The sequence below is a fragment of the Diceros bicornis genome, chromosome 18, assembly GCF_020826845.1.
Source record: "Diceros bicornis minor isolate mBicDic1 chromosome 18, mDicBic1.mat.cur, whole genome shotgun sequence".
NCBI classification, from domain to species: domain Eukaryota; kingdom Metazoa; phylum Chordata; class Mammalia; order Perissodactyla; family Rhinocerotidae; genus Diceros; species Diceros bicornis.
The window spans coordinates 50,019,511-50,039,070 of NC_080757.1; the positions used below are offsets into that span (position 1 = coordinate 50,019,511).

Here is a 19,560-nt window from a genome sequence, read left to right on the forward strand (position 1 = left end):
ATTATTCTGGCAATACCAAAAGGGCATCAAGGGCTTGTTTGTCCTTCCAAAGAGCCATTGCAAGCTGTTAAGAGGTACCCAATGCTCCTGCTTTCCTACATTAAAAAAGCTGTATCTGATGATCAGTCCGATTTCTAGATTTCTAAAAGGGGGCTAGGGTAGAGGATGAGATGGAATCAGTATCCGGACTCTGTAAAATAAGGCCAAGCCTGTCCTGGGCTCACAGAAGAACAGACCCATCTCAGCGTTAAGGCTCCCAAGCCAGACTGAGTGGGAAGTGGGCCTCCGGGCAGACGCTTTGGGCGGCGTTGATTACAGCCCTGGAGCCAGCAGGTACCCAGCGATTCATAATGCTGAAGATAATTCAAAGGGACTTGGTGCGTCCCCTGCAGTCATCAAACTTCATCCTAGGGCCTCCGCCAGACAAAGCGGGTGACTGCTCTGTTGGAGAGAGACGTGAGAGTGTACGGGGCACACACACCTGCCTCTGTGCTCTGCACAGAGGGCAGCACATCGAGGACCAGGGTGGCCACACGTGCTCCCAGGAGCACCTGCTGAGGGACCAGTCCTGGTGGGGAACACACTGCAGCCCAGAAGCTCTGAAGTTTATTTCTCTGTTACCAACTGGCTAGGCGGTCTTTGGACAAACCTCTCTGGGCCTCGATGTTCTCATCTGAAGGTGATAGCCCTTCTAGGCATACGACCATCACTCTGTGACCCTAAGCATCGTGACACACACCTGTACTGCTTGCCCAAGAGCTCTGTGCTAAGGGTGGGGATTTACAAAGAGTGTTCAAGGTGGAGACATAGTCCAGATAAATAAAAAGAAAAAACATAAGCGGTTGACACAGGGTGCCAAACAGAGGACACAGGCAGTGCTACTCCAGTTCCTCAGAGGAGGGAGAGGTGGATGAGCCTCCTTCACCTCTCGTTCCCATCTTCCTCATCTGGAAAACAGGGATAACCATAGTCACCTCCCTGTGAGAACCAAGAGGTGACGTATGGCGAGGGCCTCACATAGTGTCTGGCACGCAGCAATTGCCAGGAGCTGGGACTTTATTCCCAAGGACAAAGGGGAATAAAGGTGTCTGAGGAGGAAGGGTCATGTTCAAAGGAGCATTTCAGAAGATTAGTCCATGAAGAAGATATAGGCTGGATTGGTAAGAAGAGACTAGAAGGAGTGAGACTAAACAGGATAGTAGTGAGGTGGACCAGACAAGAGGTGTTAAAGTCTTGGTTAAGGGCAGTGGTCCGAGAAACGGGACTGAGGAGGCACATGTGAGCCACCTCAGGCAGGACACGTTACCACTTCGTGGATGGGCTGAGAGGAGAGTCAAGAACCACTCGGAGGTTTTGCTCCTGGTTTTCTGAGATCACTGACAGAAACAGGAGAGGCTGGAGAGGGAAATGGGTTCAAGTGGCAATTTCCTGTCTTAAGCACTAATAATAAACTTAGATGGAGATGTGAGTAAAGCAGTGGTTTGAGATCACTCAGTCACGGAACCTCAGGATCGAACGGTGTCTTGACAGTTCAGCCGCCCTCCAGTGCTCCAACCCGCTACAACAGGTGATGAATTAGAGCCCAGAAGAGATCAGGGCTTACGTTTTAGAAGCCGTCTGAGAAGTGATAGGAAAGTCTAGAAAATAGATATAATCTTTGGGGAAAATGTGCAGAGTAAGAACTCCAGGGCTAACAATGGGCATTGGGATGCACATAAACAGGAGTGCACATTTGAAGCGTTCCAGGAAAACTGAGGCGTGAGAAGGGAGCAGCTCCCAGTGTCTCAAAGACCAGTGGGGGACAAGGTTTCCAGAGAAAGAGCGTTACACCAGCCTTTAGAGGGAAGTCAGAACCAGGACTGAAAAATCCGCAGCACAGGGACTTGGATGCTGGTGCCCTTGGATGGAGTTTCAGAAGTCGGGGGACAGAGACCGGGTACCATGTCACAGACACACACTAATACATAGATAACAGAGGCTGGGTACTTTTTCATACAAATGAGGTGGAAAAAGTATTTTTCTCATGAAAGTTCTACCATATCATGAGGAGAAGAATTTCTTCCAGTCACAGCAGATGGGTCTCTCTTGGTACAATTGTGAACCCAGCGTAGGAGTATGTGCCTGGGACATTTCCACTCCGGAGCAGCTCTAGAAGCCTGGCAGGGGCATAAAATGTGGCACTCAGTGTGGACTCTGGGTTTGGAGACAGAGGCCGGCTTTGAGCAAGACTCTGAACTTCTCTGGACCTGCTTCCCCAGTTATGAAACCGCTACCTCCTGCCTTCTAGGAATATTGAGGGGATCCAGAGATGCTCTATAAACTGTGACGTGCTCTATCGCGTGCAAGTGTGGTTATGGCTGACTCTCCCACCTGCTTTCTGAGTGTAACTGAGCTCATCACTAGCTCTTCATGTTTCCATTTCCTATAATGACACTAGAGAGAAGTGTCAGAAGACACGAGGTGTCTGAAGTCCCCTGAGAAGGCGTGAGCCATCTACTGTGCTACTAGAAGCAGGATCTTGACCTTGGGGGGAGGGCTGGGGTGGGAGGAGAATTCTTCACCGCTCCCCGACTTCCCAGTGTAAAATATCTCCAAGAGTGGACAAGGGCACGCACATGGTGGGTTCTTGACACTATCAACTAGCGCTCACACTACGGCAAGCAGCATTTCTAGGAGTGGCCCCAAGATTCCACGCTCTGGTCCCTGGAACCTGTGACGGTGATGAGATAGCAGTCCCATGACTGTGTTATGTTATATGACCCAGATGACCGTAGATGGGGGCATTATCCAGGTGGGCTTGATCTAATCACATGAGCCTTAAAGGCAGAGAGCTTTCTCCGACTAGCGGCAGAAGGGAAATGGGAGAAATCAAAGCATGAGAAGGAATCAACGTGACTTGCTGGACTGAAGGCTACGTGAGAAGGGATGCGGTGGCCTCTTGGAACTGAGAGCCACCCAGGAAGCGGGGACTTCACTGCTCCGACTGCAAGGACCTGCATTCTTGCCAATAACAGAACGATCTGGAAGAGGACCCTGAGCTCCAGATGAGAACGCGGCTGGCTGACGCTTGGATTTCCACCTCGTGAGACCCTGAGTGGAGAACTCAGCTACACCATTTCGGACTGCCGACCTACAGCACTGTGAGATCACAGCGGGTGCTGTTTGAAGCCATTACGCCTGTGGCAACTTATTGTAGCAGCCCTAGGAAATGAATACAGAATCTAACACACGCTTTATATTGCCCACCCTCAGTCCACTCCCGCCACAGCTGCAGTCACGGGCACTGAGCACGCAGTGGTGGGGGTAACGGCAATGACGACTATATTGCTGCACTTATGGCTAGACTGGCTGACACTCATCAGTGTTTACTATGTGCCAGGTGCTATTCTGAGTGCTCAAGGTTAAGGAATTCACTTCATCCTCACAACAAGCCTCAGATGCGTGTACAACGATTCTTGTTTTGCAGATGAGAAAACTGAAGTACAGAAAGGTTAAATTACCTGCCCAGTTCTCGCAGCTCATAAGGGGCAGAGCTGGGGTGCAAACTCAGGAGGGTGGCCCCCGATTTTGTGCTTCTGTGCATTACACCACTAACATACACTCACCACTCTGGTGAAGGCATAACCAGTAAAACCAAGTTTATGGCCTTCAAAAAGAGAAGAAAACTCTTACGCTGGCAGCGGTCGGCAGTGCAGAATAACCCGGGCCTGACTCCTTCAGTCTAGCCAGTATTTCGTGTCCGGCGCTGTACCTACCTGTTGGTGAGGTGTTCCAGCTTGAAGATGTGCACAGTCTCAGTGTTGCTTGAGGCGCAGAGGAACTGTGAGTCCATACTGAAAACTAGAGAGCTGATGGTCACATACCTGGAAACAGAGCGACACACAGACGAGTGAGGCAGGAAAATGAGGGTAACTGCCTTATAGCTCAAAAATCAGCTTTACAAGAAAACTAAATGTATCCTGAAGAGTCTAGTGTTCTAAAATCCCTTCAACATTGTGTCATTCATATTTAGGAATTAACGTTGGAAAGATCCATAAAGGGGCACGGTCTCAGTTGAGAAGAAACAAGACTCCTTCCTGCCATTGGGTAAGTTTTCCAGCTGCTCTGTGCACCAGCTGCAAACCCTATAGCTGATCGGATCTCAGACCATCAGACTTTTTTACTTCCCCGGGAGGGGATCAGAAATTACTTTTGGGTTGTGACCCTCTTGCTCTCTCATTCTCCTTTGCCGGCTGCCCATGCACACATCAAAAAAGGAGTCTCATGGCTGAACTCTGTGTTAAAACGGTGTCTCCCTTCTCAGGTGTACTATGCACTACAGGGGGCCTCCAAGTGAATTACCTGAGAAAGGACAGTTATACCTCCTCCGGGGGAGCGGAGGGCACAGAGCCGCCCTCGGCCTCTCCCTAGATGGCGGCCAGCCGTCCACTGCAGGACTTCTGTGGGTACTTTAAAATGGGTTTACAGTGAACACAGACCTTTTCATTCCTCTCCGAAACTCATAGAGCTTTTGCCCATCAGGTACAGAGAACACCCGGATGACAGTGCCCTGGAAAAGAAAGCAGGGGACATTTCATACCATGAATGGCTTCACGTAGGACATTGTCCCTTTAGAGAGGAGCTTGTTTTATTGGTTCAGAACATCTGTCTCTGAAGGGGAAGCACCAAGTGTTGAGCACAGAGGCCTTTTTGTTTGTATATGTGCCATAGAAGTAATTCTTGGAATGTGTTTTAAACACTCTCTGCTCCCTTGTCCCTCCCACCCTAGCCCAGGGCTCTGTGTGTGTTCACTCAAGCTGTTCTGGCTTCCTAGAATATTCAATTTCTGCCTGCCAAAATATACCTGTTTTTCATGGCATTTGAAACTCAACTTTATCACCTCCCTGGGTTATTCTAGTCAGAAGGGATCAATCTCTGCTAAACAGCAGGGCATTTTGTTTATACCATGTCTATGAAATGCAGCATCTATCTGTATATATGATGATGTGCATGCACATTTCTTAATAAGACTGCAAGTTTTTGTGCAAAATATCTTGTATCTTGCATAGTAGCATGGGCCTTTGGTCTGTTGAATTAATAAATGCATCAGTATACCACAACAAGTAGGCACCAGAAATTCTCCCTTTGAAATGAATTCTGAGCGGGCCCAGAAACAGTCAGTCCTCGTGTCACGAGTCTCCTTCCACCAGATCTTTGGCGCTCTGAGAGCCATCCAGCAAACCCCAACAGGAAGAGAGCCCATGAGGACGCCGGGGAGCCCACTCACCTTTTCAGATGCGCTCGCTAGTTTGGAGCCTGAGGCGTTGAAGGTGATGGCAGCCAGTGTCCCCTCGTGGGCAGCAATAGTGCAGACTGTTTTCTGTTGGTGAAAAGAGAAGATGGGTATTGATGCCGGGGAAGAGGGAAGATGGATTTCATCTCCCTCTCTTTCCTCTTTTCTTCCGAGACCTTATTTGCTGGGTTCTGTCTCTTCCCACCAGACCATTTACAGAGAAGCTGTACATCGTTTTCTGGTGTTTCTAAATTCTGCTTCAAGAGCCACACTGTTTCTATCCCTTCTCCTGCCCTCGGGAAGATGGACAACCAACAGTTTGCCCGATGCAGAGTGATGTTGTCGTGGCTCTCCGTGCACGCACCTTTGGGGACTTCCCACAGCAATGTGCCCCGCTCTGTGAAGCCTCGGAGAGCAGAGGACAAGCAACGTGAAACAGCTGCCCAGTGTCGCATGCTGCGACATGGCACAGCATGACACACTCAATCCAACAAGGGGCCACCAGCTGGCCAGTGGTTTCCATTATGCTGCAGATGTCTGCCTTGGCCTGGCACGCTGCCTCCTGGTTATGTTGACTGATGGCAACGAGGGCAAATATCATTACCCTCTCCTCCACACAGTGGCTGTGGCCAGAACAAACTCCCCCAGCGTTGCTTCCGCCTCTACACCTCCCCCAACTGCCCCCACTGCCTGCCCATCACCTGCCATTGACCACACAGCCAAGCAGGTGAGCTGGGTTGTTTAGGGTCACTGCCAACTTACCAGGGAGTGTCCATCGTAAAGCACAATCTCGCCTGTAGTCAGGCTTCCAGGATAGGCCACGTAAGAATTGGAATGGTTGATAGAGAGGGCACACAGACCTGGCAAAGAATAAAGAGCAGATGAAAAGCCAGTGTCCACAGAAGAGAACTTGCCTGGACAGGGCATCTGAAAACAGCACAACTACAGTGCCACCTACTGGTGAGGGGAGGAACGGCTCTGCAGACATTGACTTGCAATTGATTGTTCTTCTAACCAAAAGACTCCTATAAAGTAAATTCATAGGGGAAAACTTCATGATTTGACACTGGCCATGTTCTCTCCAGAGCTAAGCAATCAGAATTTAGAATACTGAACATGCTCTTCACATTCTACCCAAGGCTCTAAAACAACATCTACTTCTCTTCTAATTCCATTACCCTCGAGGGCTACAAGAGAATTTACTCCTAACTGAAATAAATCTTCCTACTGTGAAAGAGCAGTATGTGTCTGCCTTTCTCCATGTGATTAAATACACTTGGCCAGTCATTTCAAGTTGGAGAACAGGAGGTAAGGGGCGGTGGCAAGGACCTATTTAGAAATTGCTCACTTCTGAGCTAAATGTCCTGCCTTGATAAGGGAAACGGGCACCTCCAGGGTTGGAAGTTCATTTCAAGGCAGCACCTGCAGTTAAGATGGTATGTCTGCCACTGAAACAAACTAAAGAAAGAGAACATTTTGGATTTAAGATGCTTCGACAATATTCTGGAAGCATAAACAGCCAATCAAACCATTGAACCAACATAAGCCATTTTTATTTACAAGAGAACTCAAGAGGGGAAAATCCTAATAGCACTTAATTAAAGGATTTTCACAACAACGGTTTAGACTAATAAAGGTGTACAGGATAGAAGTGAATTCAAGGAATTTCCAGAAACAAAAGCATTATCAGAATAGGAACTTCAAGATTAGGCCAGAGAGACATCTTTTTAAATACAAAAGGTGACTGACATCTTTGTTACAAGTTAGTATGTTAAATGGGTTTCTTATAAAAGTATAAGAAAAACTTTAGATCAGGCTAAAATGTACTCTACCTAGTCTGCTGGGGCAAGAGCTGAGAAAAAAAATCAAACGTTGAGAATTGGAACCAAAGTCCTACCTCCTGCTCTGACTGAGCTTTTACCACTTGTCTCGCAGAGCTAGGGGGGAAAGTGACAGAGCCCAGCACCCTTACCTGTGTGCTCTGGCACCCTGCAACCTCTTGCCTGTACAAGGTCACTCCGGGCCCCGGCCTTAGAAGAGACCCCTCATACCTTCCCACTTTTTCTCTGGGAACCCAATTCCCTATCTCATGTGAGTTCTTTGCAATCCAAATGCAATTTCAAGAACAGCCAGGCAGGCAGAAGGCATCTGGTCTTGTAAAACTGGGGAAGGAAGACAATCGGGAGACTGCATAGTGGGTTCCCATAGGAGTGGTTAGCAGAAAGAATGTTAAGATAGAAAGTGGCAGCTGTGGAAGGACTTGAGCACCAAACCAAAGAGTTAAGATCTTACCAATGCAGCAGGTAACTGCTGAAGGTTTCTGAGCACATATGATTAAAAAGAGCAGTGTTAATCAAAACCACAATGAAATACCACTTCACACCCACTAGGATGGCTATAATCAAAAAGACAGATAATTGGAACCCACATACATTGCTGCTGGGAATGTAACATGGGGCAGTGCTCTGGAAAACAGCCTGGCAGCTCCTCAAAAGGTTAAATATAGAGTTATCTGTAACTCCAAAATTCCACTCCTAGGTATAAGCCCAAAAGAAATTAAAACATATAGCCACATGAAAATTTATATACAAGAAAACAAACAAAAAACCAAACTTGTATACAAATGTTCACAGCAACATTATTCATAATAGTCCAAAAGTAGAAACAACCCATGTCTATCAACTGATGAATGGATAGATAAAATGTGATGTATTCTTACAATGGAATATTGTTGGACAATAAAAAGAAACAAAGTACTGATACATGCTACAACATGGATGAATCTTAAAAACATTATGCTAAGTGAAAGAAGCCTGTCACATATTATATAACTCTACTTATATGAAATGTCCAGAATAAATAAATCTATAGAGACAGAAAGCAGATCAGTGTTGCCTAGGGCTGGAGGCATAGGGGGTGATGGCTAAGAGGTATGGGGTTTCTTTTTGGGGTGATGAAAATGTTCTAAAATTGATTGTGGTGATCGTTACACAACTCTTTGAATATACTAAAAGCTATTGAATCATGCACATTAAACGGCTGAATCATATGGCTTGTGAACGATATCTCAAGAAAGCTGTTAGAAAAAAAAAGGCAGTGTTTTAAGAATATTTATCTGGCAGAGAGAGGCTGATGATATGGATTCAAGATCTGAGTCTGCCATCTACTATATAACTCTAGCTGAGTTATTTGTGGCCTTTTCAGGCCTGTTTCCTATCCATGAAATGAGGGGCCTATGATCTAGGGTTCTTTCCAGCTTTAACATTCCAAGATGCCAAGTCTTCATTTACTTCCTCTATCTGAAAACATCAGGTTCCATCTTTGTGGCAGGGAGAGCTAGAGGGTCTTTGTGCAGTAGGCTTGGACAAATACTTCCCGTTGCCCTTCAGAGGCTTTTCTTTTCTTTGAGGTATAATTGATATTTAACATTATATTAGTTTGAGATGTACAACATAATGATTGGATATTTGCATATATCGCGGAATGATTACCACAATAAGTCTAGTTAACATCCGTCATACATAGTTACACAATTTTTTTTTCTTGTGATAAGAACTTTTAAGATCTATTCTTTTAGCAACTTTCAAATATGCAATACAGTATTATTACCTATAGTCACCATGCTGTACATTACATCCCCAGGACTTATTTATTTCATAGCTGAGAGTACGTACATTTTGACTCCTTTCACCCATTTTGTCCACCCCCCACTCCCCACCTCTGGCAACCACCAATCTGTTTTCTGTATCTATGAGTTCTTTTTTTTTTTTTAAAGATTCCACATGTAAGTGGGGTCATACAGTATTTGTCTTTCTGTGTTTGACTTATTTCACTTAGCATAATGCCCTTAAAGTCCATCCATGTTGTTGCAATGGCAAGATTTTTTTCTTTTTTATGGCTAAATAATATTCTATTGTATATTTATACCACATTTTCGTTATCCACTCATCCACTGCTGGACACTTAGGTTCTTTCCATATCTTGCCTATTGTAAATAATGCTGCAATGAACATGGGGATGCAGATATCTTTTTTAGTTAATGTTTTCATTTTCTTCAGATAAATACCCAGAAGTGGAACTGCTGGATCATATGGTAGTTCTATTTTCAATTTTTTGAGGAACCTCCATATAGTTTTCCATAGTGGCTGCAGCAATTTACATTCCCACCAACAGTGTTCAAGGGTGCATTTTCTCCACATCCTCACCAAAAATTATTTCTTGTCTTTTTGATAATAGTCATTCTAACAGGTGTGAGGTGACCTTCAGAGTTTTATGTCAATATGTAAACATCCCAGAAAGGAGGAAAGGCTTCAACTTCTTCAGCTAACATGGCACTTTCTGTAATACCTAATGGAGAACGAGATGACACTAGATTCTAAGAAGAAAGGACAAAGGATAATGGCTTGGGCAGGTATACTCTGACACACAGCCTCTTATTTGACAGTTTTGCCTCTGGCCTTGCACCTCTGCCAACCCATCTGAATTTAGCCAAGGGATCCTGCACATAGACTGAATGAAGGTCCCCAGAAATGCTTAATATGAGATCCTTAGATTTCCTATGGTCCAATTCTCAGACAAACTCAACTAGCTGTAAGAATGCATCTTTATTTCTTGTGAAGCCCCCCAGGAAAGCATGAAGAGTTTGCTTCAGGCTTAGATGTAACCATTCTACTAGTCTTCTGTTTCTGTCTCAGGTGTCACACAAAGCCTTTTTTAGGAAGAAAATGAGCTTTTTCTTTGATATTATTTTAAAATAGAAAAGTGATAGTGTAAAAAATTTGCAGAACCCAGAAAATATAAAGAAAGAGAAAAAAAAAATCACCCATCATTCTAAAACCCAGAGGCTTTTCACTCTCCTCAATATTTGAGCATATTTTCTTCCAGTCTTTTTTCTATGTAGGAGTTAGGAATTGATGTGGCATTTGGACTTGTTTTAGAACTGACACACATCTTCATAAATCACTGTCAGCTACAATTTTACTGAAATTGTCTGGCTGTAATTCTTCTACAGCTGGAAAAGAAGTGCCTGCTGTCAACTCAGAACGAATGGCATTATCAGCTAGAATTGGAAGGAAGTCCTGTCATCCTACATCATCCTCACCGTGGTGTATACAGTATTACATGTCAAACTTAAAGCTAAAGCAAGTTAACAGGGATTTCTAAAATGCAGTTCCCTCTGGGTTGATGAATGTCTTGGAATGTGCTTTCCAATTTTCAAAAACAGAAATCTCCTCTGTACTTGCCAATGCTCTATGCTACTGCAAATGACAGCCTTTTACTCCACCTGTATTACCATTTCAGAAAGCCCTCGCTGAGGAATAAACCCTACTTTGTTCTAATACACACTCTGCCGTGTGGTATAGACCACTCCCTCCATATTCCGTAAAAGGCTGTAAGACTGCTGCGCTAGCAGGAAATTAACTTCGCGCCCTGTCTGGCCAAACTCTTTAAAGGAAACAGCCTGAAATCTTTGAGCCAACAGGAATGGGCAAGACACAAATACAGACAAAAGGAAGGAAATTTACAGCCACGTTAGATACTGAGCATGAAGCAAGTGTAGAACTCTATATCATTTATTTGTACTTCGCTGGGTCAAAATACATTCAGAATTTGCATGCACAAGCCAATCAGACAAGTGATTCTGTCTCCCTCTGTACCCATTAAGGATTTATAAAATCAAGAGCCAGAGTTTCTGTCTTATGTTTTTTGTTAAGATACAGAATGAGAACAAATAAAGGAGACTCCTGACCTCTGAGGGTTTTATGTTCATGGTTTTGACAGCTCAGTGGCCGCTGACGGTTCCTGAGTGAGGAACTGGTCATGTCACTGCAGCATGACTTTGACTGGTGGCTGTGAGGCTGCCTCTGGGGCTGGAGCTGGGCTGGTGAGTGAGCCTAGCTGACGGCCCGCACACGCAGAGCAGACGTGCCATGCTCTCGCTCACTCCGCGCCCTCAGTTAATCCTCGATGGGGTAAAAATGATCATCTTCCTTTTACTGAAGAAGAGAGGGAGCTCAGTGTAAGTTGAGATGATAATTATAAATTTCAGGATGTGAAAAGGTCTTGGGCTCTCTCTCCAAAGACTGTCAAGGTGTAATAACACACATTTTGGTCTTTCAACCTGCCCGTGGTCTTTCAGAAGGGAAAGCTAAATCTGTCCCTGAATCCATTCCTAATGTTTATCTGAGACAGAGCAAACGCCTCCCATTGTTTTTACTTTTTCTTGAGAAAATTATTCCCTTTACAAGTAACACACATTGTCTCTAACATAAAGTACAAACAGCCCCACATTTTCAAACTGTCTTTTCTCCCTGTTTAAACTGCAAAAAGTGAGGCAACCAACGAGTTTTCTGAGCTAAGAAAAACAACTATATTTGCTAAAAATTAAGAGTAGATGGGGAAAAACTTCACTTTTCGCAGGAGGAAGAGGCCCAGTCCTGAAGTCCCCCGGCCTGAGCAGGCTGGGTGTGTGACAGCGGGAGTGAGGGAAGCTGACCACTGCGCTGAGCCACAGGTCCCTCTGCTGGAGAGGGCACTGGCTATGTCCAACTCCTGTCTTTTCAAAGAAATGGAGAGCCGAAGGCAGCTTTGAGCTCTCTGCCTGCCTGGTATGTCCCCTGCCCAAATCCATCCAGGTCCACTCAGGCCTACCCCTCCCGTGAGCTCTGCTCAGATTCCACAGCTCCTCTCCTGCCCTATCAGAAGAGCACATCTTCCTTCCAACGGTTGGCACCCCACAGTCCCGCACTGGATCCTACCCCTCCCAGAGGCTGCCAGAGCACTGGTCTGTGCTGTGCCACACGGAGCAGACCATCTCAGAGAACTAGTGCAGCTGGATTCTGGGATCCCGGTGTGTGGTTGCCATATCTGATCCTGACAGTGCCTACTATGGTACAGGGCGCACAGTATGTCTTCAATAAACACTTTTCCAGATTAGTTCAACCTCTCATTCCTAAAACAAAAAACTCACCACCCATAGCTCCTTCACTTACCATCCTCCATTCTGCAAAATATGCTTTAAAGTCATTATCTCACAGAGACTTTATAACGGCCTCCGTGGCTTTGTTCTTATAAAATATCATTTTGTCATGGCTGAAGTTTTAAAGCACGAAAGTGTACAGCAAAAGGCCATCTGCACAATTGAGATGGAGAGGAGGAAACGAGGCAGAGGAGGTATTTACTGCATGGCAGGCCATGCACTGCTCACTTCACAAACACTCCCTGGTTTAATTCTCAGCTGATCCTGTGAGATGGGTATTATTATCTCATTTTACAGATAAGGAAACTGAGACTCAAAGAGTCTAGGTGACTTGAGTTGGGCCACACTGATCTTGAAATTCAGTGCAAGTCAAAGCATTAGGAAACGACAGTAAACTACAGCAGTCATTTCATGACACTAAACTGGAATACAGTTTACAAATATTAACTGAGGCATTAGGTACACAAATTGTCCCAGAGTGATGATGCCCCACGCTACCACACAAGGAAGGACTTCTTTCTTGTTTAATTCTAGCTCAATGAGTTCATAAAACATTGTCATCTGCTACTTCAATTTAACAAAGCCAAACTATTCCCATTCTTAAATGGGAAACTTACTAAACAGGGTTACATCCTGAGAATTTAGTAAAGTTCAACATCCTAGCATATCACCAAGTAGAGAGATTCCTTTGTAATGTAATAAAACACATTCTTTACAGTTCGGCTTGTCTTTCTCCTAGTCGTGTGGACGCACCAAGTCAAAACCTGCTTCTAATTATTCCACCTACTCGGTACTGAACAACCACAAAAAATAGTTAGAGGTACACACCTTTCAATGTCAGATGCATGAACTCTCCTACACACCTACCTTAAACGCCTGGACATATTTGCTGAGAATGGGTCCCAGATGAAAGGGCCTTCTCGCAGGCTGCAGTGATGGCCACACAGCCCTCCTGCAGGATGCACAGCCTAATATAATTGGAATTTGCCACCATTAAGACAAAGCTTCGAGGTAAACACTGCTTCAGGTTTTCAATTTAGGTGGACATACAGCTTGTGAAAGGGGCGCCCGGACATGAGATTTGGGGGCGTCTATTCCGTTTTGGGAGCTCACCTGTTGGGTTTGCAGGAATATCCAGGATCGTCTTCAGCAGCTTCATGTCTTTAATGTTGTGAATGTAAATGGACTCCTCCAGGCACACCAGCAGCCTCTGTAATCACACAGACCCGTCAATCTACTGCACCGAGTCCTCAGAAAGGGACCAACCAAATCGATATCACTCGTCTTTCGTGAGAGTCCTAACTTGATTATTCTAAACCTAAAGGAGGAAGAATTTTGAGATCGAATTGAAGATTATGCTTATATACATGCACATGCACACACACACACATATACATCATTATTCACCTAAACAGAAGCATAGAATACAAGATCTTAAGAAATTTCATTTAAAATTGAGATTTCTTCTTTTTTTCGTACTTTCCCCTCTCCTTAGAACAGGGACCTGAACACTTCCTGATCAGACTTCCTTCACCATTTAGGACAATTTCGGGTAGCTTTTTGGTTCGATGTTCATAACAGTGTCCCTCTTGTACGGCTGTGGGCTTCTTTGCTCCCTCTGTATCGCCCAATCTTATGTTTTACTGGCCCCCAGCTTTAACTTCATTCCACTCAAACTCTCCTCCAGACTCACTTTTGCGTTGTCTGTCCAGCCCTGGTAAAGGGAACTCGAGAAGCCCTTCAGCCCTCATATGAACACCCCATGCCAGCGCCTGACACCCCCTGCAGCTCCCCTGTGCTCACTTTCTCTCCTTGGGGCTCCCCTCCCTAGTGCCATGAGACCCTTCTCTTCCTCTTCAAATGAAACTTGTCTTCCCAATAGAAGAAGTGTTCTCTACCAAGTGGCAACAGGCCACCGGCTTAACCCGCTGTGTGCATAAAGGAAGGGAATGCGTAGCTGGGCACCACTGCAGATGCTGGGTGGCAGCGAGGAGCTGCAGGGAAGGAATTTTTGGTCTGGTAGCTCTTTCCTCACTCCGAGGAGCCACCTACTGCCCACACGCCTGACTCAGCTTCCTCCAGGCTAGTGGTTCCCAGACTCTGATGAGCACCCAAGCACCTAAGGGGCGAGGCCTGGACCTCCCCAGAGATTCTGGTTTGGGAGGTCTGTCAACAAGTGCCCCTGGTGATTCTGACACTCGCAGGCCAGATCCTTTTATTCCAAGGAACACCAATTGGAAAGGAAGGTACCTAAAAATACTACCAAAAAAGCGGCAAGCTCTCCTCCTGGAAAAGCCTACCCTACTCTTTTCCCAGAAAGATGCCTCACAGCTCAGAGAAACAGAGACTGTCACTTTAACCAAGTAGAAAAATAAAATTGAAACACCTTTCTCAATTTTAATTAAGGCTCTGTGGCCACAGGTCTGAGGCCAGGTGCTGAGGAGTCACAAATTCTAACAGAGTCTCAAAATTGATGACAAATATTAGTGTTTCTCCATGAAATATATATTCTCTGATTTGCCTGACCCCTTTGCCTTTTGCCAGCACTTACCGTGGTTTGGACTATATTACTCGATGCTTGTTTATGTTCTTGGGTTTCTGATAACCTTGAGTAGCCCCTCCCAGCCCCACACCCAATCCCCAGAATAGCAGGTCCTCAACATAACGTCTCTGGCAGGAACTGCATCTACAGCTAGCTTGTCTGACCTCCTCTGCATCTTTTCCCACCAGCTCTAACGGCACCATCTGCTCTGTGGCCCACTCAGCTGAATTTCAGGTCACCCTGTGCTGGCTGCAGACAAGAATTAAATGGAAGGAAAACAGACAGAAAACATTCAGAGGGAAAGAGGAGGCACGTGGTCTTAAGTTCACAGGAGAGCACGCCTCTGGGATGAGTACAATCTGGGAACTGCTTCCTTGAACAACCAGTCTCAGTCTCAGCAGAATCATGGGCTGGCCTTCAGCTGAGCTCTTTCCCTGTCACTCTGGCTCTCATCTACTTTTCTATGTTTTATAACTCATAACTCTTTTTATCAATTCTAAAAAATATTTATAGTGTCTGTCCTCGAGCACCATAAATTCAGATTTATCTTCAGAGGCTAGATGTAGATGCTACATCTGCTCTGAGGAGGCTTGTCATCCAGATGGAGGCTGCAAACACATGGTGGGAGGACTGCAAAAGTTTACATATCGAAATACATCGGGTTTACTGTCTTTATTCCATAAGATACATTTCCTCAATTAAGTACAAGGGGAATAGCATCAATTAATAATGAAAAATATCACAATTACTAAATATTCTTCATTTCTAAATATTTAGAGGAAAATAGGCATTTTCTTTCTGCATAACTCCCTGCATGAATCTTTAATGTTTTTCATTTTCTTTAAAAAGGAACAAGTGCTGCTTCAAGGCCTGATAAAGTAGGGATATCACACACAGAATGGACTGCCCTCACACCTCTTTTCGTCTCCTGGGTGGAGGGGGCAGGCCCAGGGGCAGAGTCCCAGGCACTGCAGGACCCCCACCAGCAGGCAGGGCCTGCAGCAGCTGCCTAAACCCAAAGTTGTTAAGGCCCAAACCTGAACATTTTAAGAAAAGCAAACCCCAAACACTTTCCAGACCTGTTTTGAATCATCTTAGGAGAAGAAATGCTAAAGGAAGAGAGACCTGTTCCATCTGGGTTCCGAAGAGCTTGGCCATTAATTGCTGAGTAGCTCTAGGTGCATGAATGTTCCTAGAAGATGGGGGAGGAGAACCTGAAAGTTAATGAGTGTTATATTGAGGGGAGGGTGGCATCTGAAGGTTAACAGACTCAGACACTTAAATGACCCTTCCTTGTCCCATTTGCTAATGAAAATATCAGAGAGCAAGTAAGAGAGAGAGAATACAATTAAATACCATAGATACTATTGAGGGTTCTGATCTTCACAGAACATTTGCCTAAACAATCTCAAAAAGTCAATCAGGTGCCACATAAGGATATTTAATTTTCATATACTGGCTACTACTACATGCAAAGATAAAAAGGTCTGCGATGAAATTCAGTGTGCTACCAACAGATTTCAGAGCGAGCACCTGAGCCAAGAACCGAGCTTAAAAGCCTTCAAGTTGAAAACTCGCACACTGCCTCTCCTTCCCTTGCCAAGAACGTGGGTTTATTTTCTTCTTTACTCTGCTACTCCTTGCTAAAAAATCCGCGTCTTCTATTTCTCAGGCTATTTCCTACCACCGGGTTTATACAGACTTAAGTGGATAGTCAACCAAGACAGTTGATCAACTCGATCAGTTGACTGAGCATTTTCCTACCAGGCACTGTCTTTTCTACCAGGTCTTACAGGACTGAACGAAACAGACACAGTCCCTGTCCTCACAGGATTTAAAATCAAATAATTCAAGGGAAACTCTGCTAATACCCCAAACACTTATTGAACAAGAACTTATATTTTTAAAGAGAATATATTGCATAGTTCAGATAAGAATAATTCTTCCTTCAACAAGGAAATGACTAAAAGAAAAAATCTTCAAGGGTTAGCTGGGAGAAAGAAAAGGGAAAGCATGAGACTGAGCACCTGGCCAGCTGGGAAAGCCCAAGAAACAGGAAGAGAAGGGACAATTCCACTGACTGGCTTCAGAACTTGCCCAGGAGGCCCACACCTTCTCCTCAGGAGTTTCATTCTGAGAGGTATTATTACCACCAGTGGATGCCAGCGTCTAGGGCCCAAACCAGAGAGGAGTTCCTCTCGTTCAAGATGCCCCTGCAGTAGCTCAGGAGACAGTTTTAGCGCCAGAGTTCTGCCCAGCCTGCACCAGGGGAGAGGGTTCCCCTAGCCATTGGCCAACGTTCGAGAAAGAACACGAGGTAGAAGGACCAGGGAGGACATGCCACTGAACCAAGCACGTGGAGTAGACTCTCTTTACAATATCCCCACAATACTAGGCCTGAGTACTAAAATCCCCTTTAGAATTTGCTGCTTGTTGTAGAGACATTCATCTTTCAAGATATTCATCTTTTTCTTCAGCTCCAATTAGCAGAAGCCTCGCAACCCGGAGGGATTTCCCCCGCTCACCTGCCGGTTCAGCCTTATGGACAAGATGTTGCTGGAGTAGCTGTAATTACAGATCTCTGTGCCTTTCTTGAAGTGATAGACATTCATCTGCCGCGGCTTTGTGTGACTGACCACCACCACCAGGCTGCTGGAGAAAAGGCGCTCCACGATGTAGACATCCGGGATCTCGTCTGGGAGAGAAGGCGGCCGAGGTTACGCGGGTTTCAGGGGCCCCTGCACTGAGCGCATCTGATGCAGTCAGTCAACGTTCCCTAGGTCTGGCTGACTGGGCGCCCTCCGTTGACAGGAGTTTGCCATGACTTTCTTTCCCCCCACAGTGAAGCTTTAACCGTTTCCCAAGGTAGCAATTCCAAAGCCCTTGCAAATATCTGAAGTAAAGAGAATGCTAGTGACTAGAACACAAAGTCAGATTTTCAGAGCTTTCCCAGATGCCCTCTACATGGTGGAATCACCCCTCCAGGGCCCTAGGACGCCACCGTTTGCACTGTAAAACATATTTGGGAGGTTTGGACAATCTCAGTCTACCCTTTCTCTGTGAGAGGTTTCAAAGGGGTGACTGTTGGAAGCCTCTGCTTTCAGAGTCTTCTTGTCCCTGGGAGGTACAGGTACCACCATGGAGGACAGCAGTGACACAGTTAAATCTGCACCCCCTCCCTTCTTGCTGTGCTCCCTGACTCTCTCTGGAATCCCTTTCCTGTTGAAAACAATCTGGACGTCCGTGTTATGATCAGGGAAGCACTCCTGAACTCAGGAAGAAGATAAATTAGTAAGCCTCCTGAGCACCTGGTGGAGGCCTCAGTGTTCTTCTGACAACATTTTTTTCCTATGCATGCCTTTCTTGTGCGTGGGCAAGTCCGATAGGGAACAACACAGGACAGATACAGAGCAAAATATTCACAGAAATGGTATAATAAAGAAAAAACGTACAAATAAATTAGGAGCCTAATATATTATTTACCAAACCACTTTCTTTCCACGAAATCCAAAAATTATGTAATCTTCACTATTATGATGGCATAAATTATTACTTACCCTGACAAAATAAGAGTCACATTCCTAAACTGAATTTTTAAAAATATTCACTAGAAGTACTTTAACATCTTTGATATGGACTATGTAAATGGGATAGTATTGCTTTATTAAAACAAAGGAAATACTTTCATGACTGAATGAATGTTACCAATATTCTACAGTGCCAATATAATGGCAAAAAGAAAAAAACCATAAGTGACCTTTTTGGTTTGACGATTATAAAAACTGATGACTGCAAAGAAGTATATGAAAAAGTAACAACACTATGGTTTTAAACAAAGGATTTTTTAATATAAAAAGAAAATGTTACCTAAGCTATTTCAAATCTTACTAAATGCTTCACTGTGGTTTTTTAAAGCAAGTGGAGGCAATGACTTACAGTTAAATCTAAAAAATACTGACTTCTCAAATTTGACCGTTAAGGGAGGGAACTGCAGAATGCTCAGGAGCAGCACAGATTAACGTCTAGAGGGAGGATTTGGTGTCCCTGAGATTTCTCACACACACTTACTGCTTCCATGGACTTGGTCCAGTTGCTCCACAGAACTCAAAGAAAACAGCTTATAACCGGCTTTGGTTCCAATTGCTAGGGATCTGTGGAAGATAATGACAGCATAGGAATGACAACAGGTACTGTACTCCAACAACAGAGCTGACTGAAGATAGACTCCTTCTTTCCATCTAGCCTCAGAGCGGACAGACACACATCCTCAGGAGCTCTGATATTTGATAACTCTCTAACTGGCGAGGCACGCCTTGTCAGGTGGGCAGGTTCCATAAAAGGAAAAGGTCAAAGACAACTACATACAAAAAGATGAAACAGCTAACAGACCTGAGACTGCATGGGCTCCATCACCAAATGAAATGTCAGACCTACCAGAGACCACGCTTTCCCAAATGGACAGAAATAGGAAAAATGGAACTTTTAAGCATATTCATCATAGCCCTACCCACAACACAATTAGGGGTCTTCTGGTTGTTTGAGAGGTACTTTACCAAGAGGTAAATTATTTTTTATTTCCTTGAGGACTTTTTTTTTCTTAGAAAAGAAATACACAATCATATAGGCACAGAGGTCATTAGTAGGCAAAATTTAATAGATGCTTTCTTTCATCATTTCCATGAAAATATCCTAGATAATCTATACCAGTAGCTCTCATCTCTGGATGTATATTAGACTCACTTGGGAAGTTTTAAAAAAATACTGATG

At 44.8% G+C, this 19,560-nt stretch overlaps 1 protein-coding gene across 1 annotated transcript in view; it reads right to left on the reverse strand.

The window, feature by feature from the left end:
- Positions 1–19,560, reverse strand: part of WIPI1 (WD repeat domain, phosphoinositide interacting 1) — a 28,960-nt gene that overhangs the window by 6,000 nt on the left and 3,400 nt on the right. Inside the window, exons 2-8 of the mRNA XM_058561437.1 lie at positions 18,862–18,944; positions 17,319–17,488; positions 13,365–13,461; positions 6,035–6,132; positions 5,267–5,359; positions 4,479–4,549; positions 3,756–3,863 (exon numbers count right to left, since the gene is read on the reverse strand). Of these exons, the coding sequence (XP_058417420.1) occupies positions 3,756–3,863; positions 4,479–4,549; positions 5,267–5,359; positions 6,035–6,132; positions 13,365–13,461; positions 17,319–17,488; positions 18,862–18,944 (720 nt within the window). The remainder of the gene's footprint in view (positions 1–3,755; positions 3,864–4,478; positions 4,550–5,266; positions 5,360–6,034; positions 6,133–13,364; positions 13,462–17,318; positions 17,489–18,861; positions 18,945–19,560) is intronic.